Below are 16,251 nucleotides of genomic sequence, written 5' to 3'. Positions count from 1 at the left end.
ACGGGCACCCGGTTCCACAGGCGGTGCCGGCGGCGGCTCCGGCGGGCGGCGGAGCGGCCATGGCTGCGGCGGGGCCGGGGGGCCGGGACGCGGCTGCCACCGGGCGGGGCCAGAAGACAAAGCGGAGCCGGCTCGCCCAGGAGCTGCGCGCCGCCGCCGCCTTGCAAGGTGCTGCCCCTTGGGCTTGGCGGGGACGGGCTGGGGCTCTCGCTCCCCCCGTTGTCCCGCACCAACGGCGCCTTCGTGTCCCCCAGAGCAAGGGAGGGAGTTTTTCACGCAGTCGTGCGAGGAAAAGCTCCGTCGGAACAGGGAGCGGCTCCCCCCGCTGCGCGAGGCCGTGCGGGAAGATGCCCGGGCTCTGGCCGCGGCCCGCAAGGTAGCGGGAGGTCCCATCTGCCACGTCCCCCTGCCCGGTGCTGGCCCTGCAGAGCCGGCTGCTCCGCCAGCCCTCTCCGGGAGCAGACAGCAGTAGGACGGGACCGTCCCCATGCTGACGGTGACGTTCTCTGTGCCCGCAGCACAAGCCCGTCCTGGAGCCCGAGGTCCTCAGGGCGCACAACTTGCCCCCCGATCTGGCCGGGCTGACGGTGGAGGTAACGGGGTCTGGTGGGCACGGGCTGCTGCGGGGGCTGGGGCTCCAGGGACGCTGGGAACAGGGTGCGCGGTGGAGGGACCTGGTGCCGGCACAAGGACAACCCCACAGGGCTGGTGTGGTGAGACACGGGGTGTTCACCTGTGTCCCATGGGTCCCTTTCCAGCGCAGGACGCATCCGCGCAGGTCCTCCTTGAGCTCGCGGAGCAGATCCCTTGCCCCAGCAGAGCTCCTGGCCCTTCCAGCCTGCCTTTCCTGGGCTGTCTGCCGCAGAGTCCCTGAGCCCTGAGGTGGTGATGTCACCTCTGCCTTGCCCCAGCCACCCCCCAGAGCAAAGCTCTCCCAGTCCCCGTCCTTCCAAGGGAGTGACAATGTCCTGGAGCAACGTCCCAGCGTCCCCGGCTCTACGGTGGGGGGAGTTTCCCAGGCAGGACCCCCTTCTCCCGCGGGTGCCCAGCGAGCGCTGCCTCCAGCTTGGTGACCTCTCGCTGCCCACCCAGGAGGCCCGCGAGAAGCTCCGGGCCACAATCTACAAACAGAAGAACACGCTCAACATGCTGGACTACCAGCTGAGGCAGCGCTGCCGAGCGCGGGACAAGCTGCAGCGGGAGCTGCAGCAGCGGCAGCAGCTGCTGGAGAAGGAGTTGGATGAGACTAAGAAGCAAGAGCAGGTACCCAGGACCCCTCTTCCTGGGGTGGCCGCACCCATGGGGGGCTTGAACCCAAGCCCTGCACCCCCTGGGTAGGTGCTGGGTTCAGCAGGTGGTGTCAGCCCATGTGCCTCCCCGATCTCTGCCCCAGATGATTCGCCAGCTGGAGAACGAACTCGACAAGATGCGCGCCAAAGTCCGCGCTGCAGAGAAAGTGGGCGCCGTGTACGAGCGGGTGCATGATGCCCTGCAGAAGGTGAGCTCCTCCTCAGCGGGCCGGCGTCCCACCCGCTCCCCCTGCAAAGGCAGCGAGGTGCCCCTGGGGGCACTGGTGCTGGTGGGACGTCCTCCTGGCTCAGCGAGGTCCTTCTGCTCCCCTCCATGAGGTGGTGAGAGCCTGGCCCGGGTTGCCCAGAGAGGTGGTGGCTGAACCATCCCCGGAGACATCCCAGGCCAGGCTGGACGGGGCTCTGAGCAACCTGAGCTGGTGAAGATGTCCCTGCTCGTGGCAGGGGGGGCACTGGGGGAGCTGGGAAGAGCCCTTCAACCCCAGCTCTTCTAGGATTCTGTGATTCCATCCATTGTCACAGTGTGGGGACCCCCAGGGCTCAGTGGGCTGACAGGCTGTGGTTTCCTGTGTCCCAGGAGGTGGGCCAACTGGCTAGAGAGGTGCTGCTCATGTGCAGGACGTCCGAGCTGTACGACGTGGAGCTGAAGGACATGGAGGCCATGGCCGAGGAGGCCTGCAAAGACGCTGCCATAGCCCAGGTGAGATCACCCAGGGCACCCTGGGGCCCACCGCCACCCTCCAGAGCCCACAGACAGCACCATGCACCCAGGCTGGTGGATCTTCCTGCAATGAAGAACAAAAGAGACTGAGCTGGGCTGGCCCACAGCACCTAGATGCTCTGTAGCTCCTCTCATGTCTCATTCTTGGGCCAGGATGCCCTGGGGCTGGGGACAACGCGCCCAAAGCACCAGCCATGCTGAAGGCAGCACTCTCTACCCTCCAGCCCTCCCTGCCCTCCATGCTGCCCGCTTTCCTACCCAGCCCATTGACACGGGGGGTCATTCATGACACTGGCCATCCCAGAAGCTCAGCTGGCTCACAGAGGTCCATCCTCATGCCAAGAAAGGCCTTGAGGTGCTGGAGCGAGTGGAGAGAAGGGAACGGAGCTGGTGAGGGGCTGGAGCACAAGTGTGATGGGAGCGGCTGAGGGAGCTGGGGGGTTCAGCTGGAGAACAGGAGCTGAGGGGAGACCTTCTGATCTCTGAACTGCCTGAAAGGAGCTTGGAGCCAGGGGGGTCGGGCTCTGCTCCCCAGGAACAAGCGCCAGGAGCAGAGGAAACGGCCTCAAGTTGCGCCAGGGGAGGGCGAGGTTGGGTGTGGGGAACAATTTCTTCCCCAAAGGGCTGTGGGGCATTGGAACAGGCTGCCCAGGGCAGTGCTGGAGTCCCCATCCCTGGAGGGTTGGACAGATGGACATGGGGCAGTGCCAGGGGTGGGTTATGGTTGGACTCGATGATCTTGAAGGGATTTTCCAACCCAAATGATTCTACGATTGTGTGATCCCAGCTTCTGCAGCCACTTGTCTCTTCTCTGATACACTCCAGGAGGAGCTGGCCAAGAAGGAAGCCGAGTTCCTTGCGGAGCGCTCCCTGGACACCCAGAAGGTTCCCATGGACAGGCCGTGGCTGAGGGAACTGAGCAAAATGAATGTGCGAGCGGTGAGCTGAGGGGAAAGCAGCAGCACCCAGCCCCCATGGGTGGGGGTGGCAGGGCCAGCTGCCCAGGGTGCCAGCAGCTCGGGGGGTGACCATGAACGTCCTTACAGCCAGCCAAGTGCGAGTTCGGCATGGACCTGTCGACCCAGCAGGACCCACTGGTGGGTGAGTGCTTGGCGGGTGCAGGGGGGTGGGACGCGGGGGCAGCTCTGGGCATCCCTCTCTGCCGCTTTTCTCCCACCTCAGCCACCGAACTGGAGGCCGCCAAGTCCCAAAGGGACCACGAGGCCGAGATAAGCAAGAAGATGGAGGCGGCCAAGGCTGCCGTAGAGTGCTCCCGCTTCTGGGTAATGTAACAACCCATCTCCCCCAAAACCTGAGGCTGCTCGTAGCCACAGGGAGCCGAGACCTCTCTGCTCGCTTTGTTTTCTTGAGGGGTTCTCAGCTCTCCCGTGGGCCTGGAGCCCCCCAGAGCCCCTCTTGTGTGGGCAGGCATGGAGCTGTGTTTCTCCATGCCTTGAGCCCGCAGTGGTCCCTGGTGCAGAAACCCCTCTGAGGCCACAGGCCAGGTCCTGCACCCTGCATGAGCACTGTGGGCTGAGTTCTTGTGCTGTCCCTGGCTTAGAACATCCCCAGCAAGATCCTGGCACAGGAGTCATCCTTGGAGGACCTGGAGAACCACATCAAGGAGAGGGAAGAGGAGCTGGAGAAGCTGGAGAAAAAAGTGAAGGATCTGGAGCTCCAGAAGGCTTTGCTCATGTTTCACCAGCCCCCCAACAAAACCAGGTGCTGCTGGCCTCGCGACAGCCGTGTCATAGAATCACAGACTCATTTTGCTTGGAAAAGACCCTCAAGATCATGGAGTCCAACCATCAACCCACCCCTGGCACTGCCCCATGTCCCTGAGAACCTCATGTCCGTCTGTCCAACCCTCCAGGGATGGTGACTCCAGCAGTGCCCTGGGCAGCCTGTTCCAGTGCCCAACAGCCCTTAGGGGAAGAAATTGTTCCCCAGATCCAACCTCAGCCTCCCTTGGCGCAAGTCGAGGCCATTTCTGTTTATCTTATCGCTTGTTACAATTAGGGTGGCGAGAGCCTGTCCCAGGTTGGTGGTGGATGCCCCATCCCTAGAGACATCCCAGGCCAGGCCGGACGCGGCTCTGAGCAACCTGAGCTGGTGAAGATGTCCCCGCTCGTGGCAGGGGGGGTGGTGGGATGCCACCTGAGCAGCTTTTGCAACGCGTTTGTGGTGTCTCTGCACCCCTGTGCAGTTGTATGGATGTGGCTGTGGTTGACTGCAGGGTGCTCCTGGAGGAGATGGAAGCGAAACTGAAGGCCCAAGAGGCCCGGCGGGACGAGTCACGAGCCCGGATGCTGAGGAACGAGGAGCTCCTCTCCGAAATTGAAAGCAGAGTTGACCACCTCCTCTTCCGTCTGCGCGGCATCACCGTGCCCGGCCAGGTAGCCACCCAGCGCTGGGTGGTGCAGTGACACAGCGCGGTGACACTTGGTGCAGCCACCGTCACCCCAAGTGGCTCATTTTGCCCACCAAGGTTGTTCTCTCTGTCTCCAGGATGATTCTCTCCTGTCCCAGGGGGTGGAGGGGAAGTTCCAGTACATGGCCAAGAAGCTCCTGTACCTGAAACAGCGGGCGGCCAACCTGCCCCCTGAACGCAGGATCCTGGACGAGAGCAACGAGGTACGTGGCGTGTCCATCCCTGCTGGGGTCTTCGGGGACCCGCACCAGGCTCCCCTGATGGCCCGTCCCAAGTGAGGAGAATGGCGGTGGCCCCATGGAGCAGCTCAGCCCCAGGTGGCACTGGGCACTGCAGGGTGTTGTCCCCAGGGGAACATCAAGGGCATCCCTTGGGTTGGAACACCCACCTCCCCTTCAGCAATTAACCCAGGGTGTCTTTCGCAGACTTTTGTGAAGGCCAGGGATTTCCTGGAGAAAAAAATGTCCAGCGATCCTCGAAACGTGATGGTATCCTTTGACGAGAGAGACAGCAGCGATGACGGTAGGAGAGCATAGCGGGGACGCGTCCCACGGCGACTGTCCCTGTCCCTGCCTGCTGGGATTTCTGGCCACCCTCGCCTGTCTCTCAGTGTCCCAGCAGAGCCCAGCCCATGAGTTCTCTCCAGACCCTGGGGCTGTCTCCAAGGCTTTGAGCATGGGTGGTGCTTTTAGGTGGGGATGTGGGAGCGTGAAGGCAGCCGGTGGGGTGGTGAGCATCGAACCACAGAAGGAACAAGAAAAGATGCTGTGGGGCAAGGAGAGAGACCCTTGTCTTCAAAATCACCTGGTTGTGAAGAATAACCAGTGCGCAGGTCTGTCCGTGGCCTCTTCCTATTGGATGCTCTTGGGGGAGCCACTGAGTTTTTGGAGCTTGCCACCTCTTTTGAATGAAGCTGGAGCTGTGTCCAGCACGGCGAGGCTCCAGACCTTTCTGGGAAGCCCCAGCAGCTGGAGATGGGCCACAGCAGCGGCAGTGCCAGGCCCTGCAGGTCACCCTGGGGTGCTGGGCAGGAAGAGCCAGGGCTTGGCAGGAAAGCTCACTGTGATGCCACCAGCCCTCCAAAGCGTGCTGGCTCTCCTGGTGACAGCGGCACAGCGGAGGTGGCCCTGCAGACCCTCCCCAGCCCATTTCTCTCTGTTCCCTCCTCCAGAATCCTCTGAAGACAGAGATGACGAAGATGGTGAAGACGGCGAGCATGTCCCCACCCGCGAAGACATAAAGAGGGAGGGGCAGCTGCTCATTGAAAGGAACAAAGAAGCCATGAAGAAGTCCTAGTTGCTCCAGTAGAGCTTTCGATGTCCCAGACCACCCCTTGTTCTTTGGGTGCCCCCCCTACCCTTTGTTTTCTGTGGCTACCCTCTGTTTTCCATTTGGCTCTGGATTCCCCCACGACACCTTGTACCTTTTCTCCTGGAAGTTTAATAAAGCAGATCGTTTTCATTCCTCCCAAACCTCTGGTCAAGCTGCAATGGGGGGTCCTAGGTCACTTCTGCCACCCGGGACGCATGGGGGTCAAACCCTGGGGAGCACTCACCTGGTTTGGAGGCAGCCCCATGGCCCTGGCCCTCACCCAGCTGTTCTCACAGAGGTGGGATGGGCTGGGGTGGGGACGGCGTTCCTGGCCAGAGGAAAGCCGGGGGCAGGCTGGCTTCCCCTTGATCCTGTGGAGCCAGCAACTTCCTGGGACCTCTGTCCGCAGACAGCTCTGGGTGCACCAGTGGGCCGGTGTGTGTCCACAAACATCTCCCAAAGCCTCAGGGAACCGAGAAACCCACCTCCCAGCAGTGACATCACCGAATCCAAGATCCAGAGTCTGTTGGTCAACAACTGGGAATTGTTGGAAAGTAAAATGTGGGAAAGCAAGATATGCGGTTCCAGTCAGCTGGATGATAAAGGAAGATCAATACTGACATGACCATCTGGACAGTCAAAGACATAACGCTAACATGATAGTATATAAAGGGCCCTGGACAGATTATACGGAAGTATGTTTTTTATGAGTGTACGACGTGACGGCCCAGGCCAGTGAGAACAATATCTCGGGTCAGAAAACCACCCCCGTATGTATGATGTGTGAATGTTGGGCCTGGACGTGTGAATGAGTGGGTCGGAACGCCTCCCGCAAGATATGCACGGGAAGGTGACTGAAAACAGTCACAATAGGAGTGTGGTGTTGAACAAAATCATTTTGACTAACCTCTTAGTCCAAGCTCATACCTGTAAATCTGTAAATCTGTAAACTGATCCTGTTAAAGCATTTGGGACGAATGACCAAACACAAATCTGTAAGATGGTAGGTTTCAACCACTTCACAGTTAGCAGCTTTATAAAAGCTTCGAGGAGACTTTCCCCTCCAGGGACGGTGACTCCAGCACTGCCCTGGGCAGCCTGTTCCAATGCCCCACAGCCCTTTGGGGAAGAAATTGTTCCCCACACCCAACCTCAACCTCCCCTGGCGCAACTTGAGGCCGTTTCCTCTGCTCCTGGCGCTTGTTCCTGGGGAGCAGAGCCCGACCCCCCTGGCTCCAAGCTCCTTTCAGGCAGTTCAGAGATCAGAAGGTCTCCCCTCAGCTCCTGTTCTCCAGCTGAACCCCCCAGGTCCCTCAGCCGCTCCCATCACACTTGTGCTCCAAGTCTTGAATGTTTTATATGTATTTAGCTGGAAAGAGTTCTGGATGCTCTGTAGAACATACAGCTTTTATACACTGATGTCTGTAGACACAGAAAAAAAAGAATTACCAGTGCTGCAGAGTTTCTCACCTACGGTATATTTTTAAGGATGCAGGGGATGCAAAGGGACAGTTGCTCACTTTGGGAAGTCCAATTAAATGTTAAGAACAGATATGATTTCTTAGTCCTCCTTGATAGTGTATGAACTGTGGGCTTGTTGTGAATTCAAGTAAATCTGCGCTTCTCTTTTTGTAGTTTTTCTGTGGTGGGTTTTTATTTTGAAATCTCCCCATGCTGTCTGTCATAATGACATACATTATTAATACTATTATTTTTTTTCTCCACTTTATATCTGACCAAACCATTCAAGCAATTGTTAAATTTAACACATTTACTAGGCTTTTCACCCCCTGGTCACACCCGTGACATTTATTAACTGATTTTTTTGAATTATTTACCGTCCAGATGTTATCGAAAGGCGAGCTGCAGGTATCGGACAAAGAACGGCACACGCAGCTGGAGCAGATGTTTAGAGACATCGCGACTATCGTGGCTGACAAATGCGTGAATCCCGAAACAAAGAGGCCGTACAGGGTGATCCTCATAGAAAGAGCCATGAAGGACATTCACTACTCCGTCAAACCAAACAAGAGCACGAAGCAGCAGGTTTGTTTTCTTGCAAAATCGGTTTCTGATCAGAGGTGGTGGCTTCAAGTGTAATTTCTCTGTTTGCAGCCACAGAGGGATCAGCAAAGCCCTGGGGGCTGAATTCTGCAGTGATTCTTCATCCAGACGGTGGTTGAATGCTGGATACAAACAGCTGCTGAAACTCCTGCCTCCGATGACGTTGTGTCAGTAATGCTCGATTTCATAATCCCGCCATTGGTTTTCTACATCCCAGCACCCAGAGTGCAAGAGGACGGCTGCAGGTCAAAGAGCTTCTGTGACAGAAACTTACTCTAAGCCAATTAATGCGCTTGGTGCTAGGAAGGCAATTTCCTTATCAAGTCTGTTTTCTCTGCAAATGCAATGTTAAGTGTTTTCTCTGGTAGGGGGAGCTTCATTTTATTAATGAACAAATTAATGTACATGATTGCACTTCTTGTCGTACCTGTCCTTGAGCAGGAGTGTACGGTAAGCATCCAAATAAAGATCAGCACTGGCAGCTGGTTGGCGTTTGCGGGTTTTGATAACTCCCTGCGCCACCGTGTCCTGCCTGGTGCGGTGGAGTTTCCGAGGGAGGATGTCCAGGGAGTGACAGACTCCTCCCGGCACTCGGACAAGCGGGCAGCTCCCGGGCGAGCGCTGCTGTGCCGTGTGTCCGTGTGCGCGTGTCTTCGCGCAACGGTCCCGTTTGTGGGGGTTCGGCGGGCTCTCCCCTGGGCTGCTCGCGGCTGCCGCAGCCGCGGTGCCGGCAGCAGAGCGGGGCTGCGCTCGCGGTGCTGCCCGCGGCTCCCGCGGCGCGCTCAGGAATCGCTCCGGAGCGAGTCCGCCGCGTGCGGGTGTGCAGAGGAAGGGGCTGCGCGCGGCCGTGGCCGTTGGAGCTGCCGCGGCAACGGTTCCGCAGGCAACGGGCACCCGGTTCCACAGGCGGTGCCGGCGGCGGCTCCGGCGGGCGGCGGAGCGGCCATGGCTGCGGCGGGGCCGGGGGGCCGGGACGCGGCTGCCACCGTGCGGGGCCAGAAGACAAAGCGGAGCCGGCTCGCCCAGGAGCTGCGCGCCGCCGCCGCCTTGCAAGGTGCTGCCCCTTGGGCTTGGCGGGGACGGGCTGGGGCTCTCGCTCCCCGCGTTGTCCCGCACCAACGGCGCCTTCGTGTCCCCCAGAGCAAGGGAGGGAGTTTTTCACGCAGTCGTGCGAGGAAAAGCTCCGTCGGAACAGGGAGCGGCTCCCCCCGCTGCGCGAGGCCGTGCGGGAAGATGCCCGGGTTCTGGCCGCGGCCCGCAAGGTAGCGGGAGGTCCCATCTGCCACGTCCCCCTGCCCGGTGCTGGCCCTGCAGAGCCGGCTGCTCCGCCAGCCCTCTCCGGGAGCAGACAGCAGTAGGACGGGACCGTCCCCATGCTGACGGTGACGTTCTCTGTGCCCGCAGCACAAGCCCGTCCTGGAGCCCGAGGTCCTCAGGGCGCACAACTTGCCCCCCGATCTGGCCGGGCTGACGGTGGAGGTAACGGGGTCTGGTGGGCACGGGCTGCTGCGGGGGCTGGGGCTCCAGGGACGCTGGGAACAGGGTGCGCGGTGGAGGGACCTGGTGCCGGCACAAGGACAACCCCACAGGGCTGGTGTGGTGAGACACGGGGTGTTCACCTGTGTCCCATGGGTCCCTTTCCAGCGCAGGACGCATCCGCACAGGTCCTCCTTGAGCTCGCGGAGCAGATCCCTTGCCCCAGCAGAGCTCCTGGCCCTTCCAGCCTGCCTTTCCTGGGCTGTCTGCCGCAGAGTCCCCGAGCCCTGAGGTGGTGATGTCACCTCTGCCTTGCCCCAGCCACCCCCCAGAGCAAAGCTCTCCCAGTCCCCGTCCTTCCAAGGGAGTGACAATGTCCTGGAGCAACGTCCCAGCATCCCCGGCTCTACGGTGGGGGGAGTTTCCCAGGCAGGACCCCCTTCTCCCGCGGGTGCCCAGCGAGCGCTGCCTCCAGCTTGGTGACCTCTCGCTTGCCCATCCAGGAGGCCCGCGAGAAGCTCCGGGCCACAATCTACAAACAGAAGAACACGCTCAACATGCTGGACTACCAGCTGAGGCAGCGCTGCCGAGCCCGGGACAAGCTGCAGCGGGAGCTGCAGCAGCGGCAGCAGCTGCTGGAGAAGGAGTTGGATGAGACTAAGAAGCAAGAGCAGGTACCCAGGACCCCTTTTCCTGGGGTGGCAGCAGCCATGGGGGGCTTGAACCCAAGCCCTGCACCCCCTGGGTAGGTGCTGGGTTCAGCAGGTGGTGTCAGCCCATGTGCCCCCCCGATCTCTGCCCCAGATGATTCGCCAGCTGGAGAACGAACTCGACAAGATGCGCGCCAAAGTCCGCGCTGCAGAGAAAGTGGGCGCCGTGTACGAGCGGGTGCATGATGCCCTGCAGAAGGTGAGCTCCTCCTCAGCGGGCCGGCGTCCCACCCGCTCCCCCTGCAAAGGCAGCGAGGTGCCCCTGGGGGCACTGGTGCTGGTGGGACGTCCTCCTGGCTCAGCGAGGTCCTTCTGCTCCCCTCCATGAGGTGGTGAGAGCCTGGCCCGGGTTGGCCAGAGAGGTGGTGGCTGAACCATCCCCGGAGACATCCCAGACCAGGCTGGACGGGGCTCTGAGCAACCTGAGCTGGTGAAGATGTCCCTGCTCGTGGCAGGGGTGGCACTGGGGGAGCTGGGAAGAGCCCTTCAACCCCAGCTCTTCTAGGATTCTGTGATTCCATCCATTGTCACAGTGTGGGGACCCCCGGGGCTCAGTGGGCTGACAGGCTGTGGTTCCCTGTGTCCCAGGAGGTGGGCCAACTGGCTAGAGAGGTGCTGCTCATGTGCAGGACATCCGAGCTGTACGACGTGGAGCTGAAGGACATGGAGGCCATGGCCGAGGAGGCCTGCAAAGATGCTGCCATAGCCCAGGTGAGATCACCCAAGGCACCCTGGGGCCCACCGCCACCCTCCAGAGCCCACAGACAGCACCATGCACCCAGGCTGGTGGATCTTCCTGCAATGAAGAACAAAAGAGACTGAGCTGGGCTGGCCCACAGCACCTAGATCCTCTGTAGCTCCTCTCATGTCTCATTCTTGGGCCAGGATGCCCTGGGGCTGGGGACAACGCGCCCAAAGCACCAGCCATGCCCAAGGCAGCACTCTCCACCCTCCAGCCCTCCCTGCCCTCCATGCTGCCCGCTTTCCTACCCAGCCCATTGACACGGGGGGTCATTCATGACACTGGCCATCCCAGAAGCTCAGCTGGCTCACAGAGGTCCATCCTCATGCCAAGAAAGGCCTTGAGGTGCTGGAGCGAGTGGAGAGAAGGGAACGGAGGGGTCACGGGGGGTCATTCATGACACGGGGGGTCATTCATGACACTGGCCATCCCAGAAGCTCAGCTGGCTCACAGAGGTCCATCCTCATGCCAAGAAAGGCCTTGAGGTGCTGGAGCGAGTGGAGAGAAGGGAACGGAGCTGGTGAGGGGCTGGAGCACAAGTGTGATGGGAGCGGCTGAGGGACCTGGGGGGTTCAGCTGGAGAACAGGAGCTGAGGGGAGACCTTCTGATCTCTGAACTGCCTGAAAGGAGCTTGGAGCCAGGGGGGTCGGGCTCTGCTCCCCAGGAACAAGCGCCAGGAGCAGAGGAAACGGCCTCAAGTTGCGCCAGGGGAGGTTGAGGTTGGGTTTGGGGAACAATTTCTTCCCCAAAGGGCTGTGGGGCATTGGAACAGGCTGCCCAGGGCAGTGCTGGAGTCACCATCCCTGGAGGGTTGGACAGACGGACATGAGGTTGTCAGGACATGGGGCAGTGCCCGGGGTGGGTTATGGTTGGACTCGATGATCTTGAAGGGATTTTCCAACCCAAATGATTCTACGATTGTGTGATCCCAGCTTCTGCAGCCACTTGTCTCTTCTCTGATACACTCCAGGAGGAGCTGGCCAAGAAGGAAGCCGAGTTCCTTGCGGAGCGCTCCCTGGACACCCAGAAGGTTCCCATGGACAGGCCGTGGCTGAGGGAACTGAGCAAAATGAATGTGCGAGCGGTGAGCTGAGGGGAAAGCAGCAGCACCCAGCCCCCATGGGTGGGGGTGGCAGGGCCAGCTGCCCAGGGTGCCAGCAGCTCGGGGGGTGACCATGAACGTCCTTACAGCCAGCCAAGTGCGAGTTCGGCATGGACCTCTCGACCCAGCAGGACCCACTGGTGGGTGAGTGCTTGGCGGGTGCAGGGGGGTGGGACGCGGGGGCAGCTCCGGGCATCCCTCTCTGCCGCTTTTCTCCCACCTCAGCCACCGAACTGGAGGCCGCCAAGTCCCAAAGGGACCACGAGGCCGAGATAAGCAAGAAGATGGAGGCGGCCAAGGCTGCCGTAGAGTGCTCCCGCTTCTGGGTAATGTAACAACCCACCTCCCCCAAAACCTGAGGCTGCTCGTAGCCACAGGGAGCCGAGACCTCTCTGCTCGCTTTGTTTTCTTGAGGGGTTCTCAGCTCTCCTGTGGGCCTGGAGTCCCCCAGAGCCCCTCTTGTGTGGGCAGGGCTGGAGCTGTGTTTCTCCATGCCTTGAGCCCGCAGTGGTCCCTGGTGCAGAAACCCCTCTGAGGCCACAGGCCAGGTCCTGCACCCTGCATGAGCACTGTGGGCTGAGTTCTTGTGCTGTCCCTGGCTTAGAACATCCCCAGCAAGATCCTGGCACAGGAGTCATCCTTGGAGGACCTGGAGAACCACATCAAGGAGAGGGAAGAGGAGCTGGAGAAGCTGGAGAAAAAAGTGAAGGATCTGGAGCTCCAGAAGGCTTTGCTCATGTTTCACCAGCCCCCCAACAAAACCAGGTGCTGCTGGCCTCGGGACAGCCGTGTCATAGAATCACAGACTCATTTTGCTTGGAAAAGAGCCTCAAGATCATGGAGTCCAACCGTCAAGCCACCCCTGGCACTGCCCCATGTCCCTGAGAACCTCATGTCCGTCTGTCCCACCCTCCAGGGATGGTGACTCCAGCAGTGCCCTGGGCAGCCTGTTCCAGTGCCCAACAGCCCTTAGGGGAAGAAATTGTTCCCCAGATCCAACCTCAGCCTCCCTTGGCGCAAGTCGAGGCCATTTCTGTTTATCTTATTGCTTGTTACAATTAGGGTGGCGAGAGCCTGTCCCAGGTTGGTGGTGGATGCCCCATCCCTAGAGACATCCCAGGCCAGGCCGGACGCGGCTCTGAGCAACCTGAGCTGGTGAAGATGTCCCCGCTCGTGGCAGGGGGGGTGGTGGGATGCCACCTGAGCAGCTTTTGCAACGCGTTTGTGGTGTCTCTGCACCCCTGTGCAGTTGTATGGATGTGGCTGTGGTTGGCTGCAGGGTGCTCCTGGAGGAGATGGAAGCAAAACTGAAGGCCCAAGAGGCGCGGCGGGACGAGTCGCGAGCCCGGATGCTGAGGAACGAGGAGCTCCTCTCCGAAATTGAGAGCAGAGTTGACCACCTCCTCTTCCGTCTGCGCGGCATCACCGTGCCCGGCCAGGTAGCCACCCAGCGCTGGGTGGTGCAGTGACACAGCGCGGTGACACTTGGCGCAGCCACCGTCACCCCAAGTGGCTCATTTTGCCCACCAAGGTTGTTCTCTCTGTCTCCAGGATGATTCTCTCCTGTCCCAGGGGGTGGAGGGGAAGTTCCAGTACATGGCCAAGAAGCTCCTGTACCTGAAACAGCGGGCGGCCAACCTGCCCCCTGAACGCAGGATCCTGGACGAGAGCAACGAGGTACGTGGCGTGTCCATCCCTGCTGGGGTCTTCGGAGACCCGCACCAGGCTCCCCTGATGGCCCGTCCCAAGTGAGGAGAATGGCGGTGGCCCCATGGAGCAGCTCAGCCCCAGGTGGCACTGGGCACTGCAGGGTGTTGTCCCCAGGGGAACATCAAGGGCATCCCTTGGGTTGTAACACCCACCTCCCCTTCAGCAATTAACCCAGGGTGTCTTTCACAGACTTTTGTGAAGGCCAGGGATTTCCTGGAGAAAAAAATGTCCAGCGATCCTCGGAACGTGATGGTATCCTTTGACGAGAGAGACAGCAGCGATGACGGTAGGAGAGCATAGCGGGGACGCGTCCCACGGCGACTGTCCCTGTCCCCGCCTGCTGGGATTTCTGGCCATCCTCGCCTGTCTCTCAGTGTCCCAGCAGAGCCCAGCCCATGAGTTCTCTCCAGACCCTGGGGCTGTCTCCAAGGCTTTGAGCATGGGTGGTGCTTTTAGGTGGGGATGTGGGAGCGTGAAGGCAGCCGGTGGGGTGGTGAGCATCGAACCACAGAAGGAACAAGAAAAGATGCTGTGGGGCAAGGAGAGAGACCCTTGTCTTCAAAATCACCTGGTTGTGAAGAATAACCAGTGCGCAGGTCTGTCTGTGGCCTCTTCCTATTGGATGCTCTTGGAGGAGCCACTGAGTTTTTGGAGCTTGCCACCTCTTTTGAATGAAGCTGGAGCTGCGTGCAGCACGGCGTGGCTCCAGGCCTTTCTGGGAAGCCCCAGCAGCTGGAGATGGGCCACAGCAGCGGCAGTGCCAGGCCCTGCAGGTCACCCTGGGGTGCTGGGCAGGAAGAGCCAGGGCTTGGCAGGAAAGCTCACTGTGATGCCACCAGCCCTCCAAAGCGTGCTGGCTCTCCTGGTGACAGCGGCACAGCGGAGGTGGCCCTGCAGACCCTCCCCAGCCCATTTCTCTCTGTTCCCTCCTCCAGAATCCTCTGAAGACAGAGATGAGGAAGATGGTGAAGACGGCGAGCATGTCCCCACCCGGGAAGACATAAAGAGGGAGGGGCAGCTGCTCATTGAAAAGAACAAAGAAGCCATGAAGAAGTCCTAGTTGCTCCAGTAGAGCTTTCGATGTCCCAGACCACCCCTTGTTCTTTGGGTGCCCCCCCTACCCTTTGTTTTCTGTGGCTACCCTCTGTTTTCCATTTGGCTCTGGATTCCCCCACGACACCTTGTACCTTTTCTCCTGGAAGTTTAATAAAGCAGATCGTTTTCGTTCCTCCCAAACCTCTGGTCAAGCTGCAATGGGGGGTCCTAGGTCACTTCTGCCACCCAGGACGCATGGGGGTCAAACCCTGAGGAGCACTCACCTGGGTTTGGAGGCAGCCCCATGGCCCTGGCCCTCACTCAGCTGTTCTCCTCACAGAGGTGGGGATGGGCTGGGCTGGGGACGCGTTCCTGGCCAGAGGAAAGCCGGGGGCAGGCTGGCTTCCCCCTTGATCCTGTGGAGCCAGCAACTTCCTGGGACCTCTGTCCGCAGACAGCTCTGGGTGCACCAGTGGGCCGGTGTGTGTCCACAAACATCTGCCAAAGCCTCAGGGAACCAAGAAACCCACCTCTCAGCAGTGACATCACCGAATCCAAGATCCAGAGTCTGTTGGTCAACGACTGGGAATGTCCCAGTTCCAGGTATTCTGACAGCCTGAATGTCACTGAGAGGAAAATCATAGAATCCCATAATCAGACTCACAGAACACTTTGGCTTGGAAGGGACCTTCAAAGCTCATCCAGTCCAACCTCTGCCATGAGCAGGGACATCTTCACCCAGGTCAGGTTGCAGCTGGTAGAAATGATGACCTTTCAGAGCATGCTGGTGGTACTTTGTGCCTTGTGCCCTGCCCTGATGTGCAGAGGAGACAGAAGGGACACCGGGAAGCTTTGGGGAAGACCCTCCATTTGCTGAGGTGTTGTGTCTCCTTCCTCTTCAGCCTCTACAAGGTATTCGGTAAACAGCAGAGTTGGAACCAGGGGTTCCAACTCATTTGGGATACACCCTAGAAACTCATTAATCATTTTGGTTGGAAAAGACCCTCCACATCATGGAGCCCAACCATAACCCACCCCTGACACTGACCCATATCTCTGAGAACCTCATGTCCGTTTGTCCAACCCTCCAGGGATGGTGACTCCACCACTGCCCTGGGCACCCCATTCCAATGCCTGAGAGCACTTTGGGGAAGAGCCATATCCCTCTATCCCATCTAAGACCTCCCCTGGTGCCAGTTGTTTCAGGCTCTTGGTCTGGTCTTTGCACTCTGGCTGTGGGGAACAGAGAAGCCACAAAACGTGTTGAAGACTTCTCTCTGATAAAGCTGGACTCCATTTTTCCATCTCAGTTTTTGGAGAATGTGGCCTGTGGCCTGTTTGCCAGATGCAAGGGAACACTGAGATGCTTCAGCTGCCTTGAAAGGAGGGGAAGAGCAATGACACGCAGCAACATAGGAATTTCAGGTCGACTGAAACCATTAAGTTGTGAGCAGAAGAGACAAAGGCCAATTGCTTTATCACGAGCATTCACTGAATGTGTTCAGACACAGCATCCCAACTCCTCACCATGTCTGCGAGGCGAGGAGAAGACGTCACCCCACCAGCGAGCTCCTGCCCGGGAGACAACACTGGGTGCAATCAGACTGACTGCCGCTGTCTTCGCCTGGCCCGGGAGAG

At 59.7% G+C, this 16,251-nt stretch overlaps 2 protein-coding genes across 2 annotated transcripts; both read left to right on the top strand.

Moving 5' to 3' along the window:
• Positions 1-1,920: 1,920 nt before the first annotated feature.
• LOC309447802 (coiled-coil domain-containing protein 183-like) lies at positions 1,921-5,788 on the top strand (the record flags this gene model as incomplete). Its single annotated transcript, XM_082068780.1, has 10 exons — positions 1,921-2,010; positions 2,857-2,970; positions 3,078-3,132; positions 3,214-3,314; positions 3,593-3,753; positions 4,051-4,143; positions 4,268-4,427; positions 4,540-4,665; positions 4,888-4,984; positions 5,634-5,788. 10 exons carry the CDS (start codon positions 1,921-1,923, stop codon positions 5,756-5,758), a joined length of 1,122 nt encoding a protein of 373 aa, XP_081924906.1. The 3' UTR covers positions 5,759-5,788.
• A 2,994-nt stretch (positions 5,789-8,782) lies between these two features.
• LOC309447801 (coiled-coil domain-containing protein 183-like) lies at positions 8,783-14,687 on the top strand (the record flags this gene model as incomplete). Its single annotated transcript, XM_082068779.1, has 15 exons — positions 8,783-8,891; positions 8,978-9,099; positions 9,242-9,316; positions 9,817-9,987; positions 10,118-10,222; positions 10,612-10,734; positions 11,737-11,850; positions 11,958-12,012; positions 12,094-12,194; positions 12,473-12,633; positions 12,931-13,023; positions 13,148-13,307; positions 13,420-13,545; positions 13,768-13,864; positions 14,514-14,687. 15 exons carry the CDS (start codon positions 8,783-8,785, stop codon positions 14,636-14,638), a joined length of 1,737 nt encoding a protein of 578 aa, XP_081924905.1. The 3' UTR covers positions 14,639-14,687.
• Between the last annotated feature and the right edge of the window lie 1,564 nt (positions 14,688-16,251).

Source organism: Streptopelia decaocto, assembly GCF_964273445.1.
Source record: "Streptopelia decaocto genome assembly, chromosome: 18".
In the NCBI taxonomy this organism is placed as follows: domain Eukaryota; kingdom Metazoa; phylum Chordata; class Aves; order Columbiformes; family Columbidae; genus Streptopelia; species Streptopelia decaocto.
This window is presented reverse-complemented; position numbering and strand designations above follow the sequence as displayed.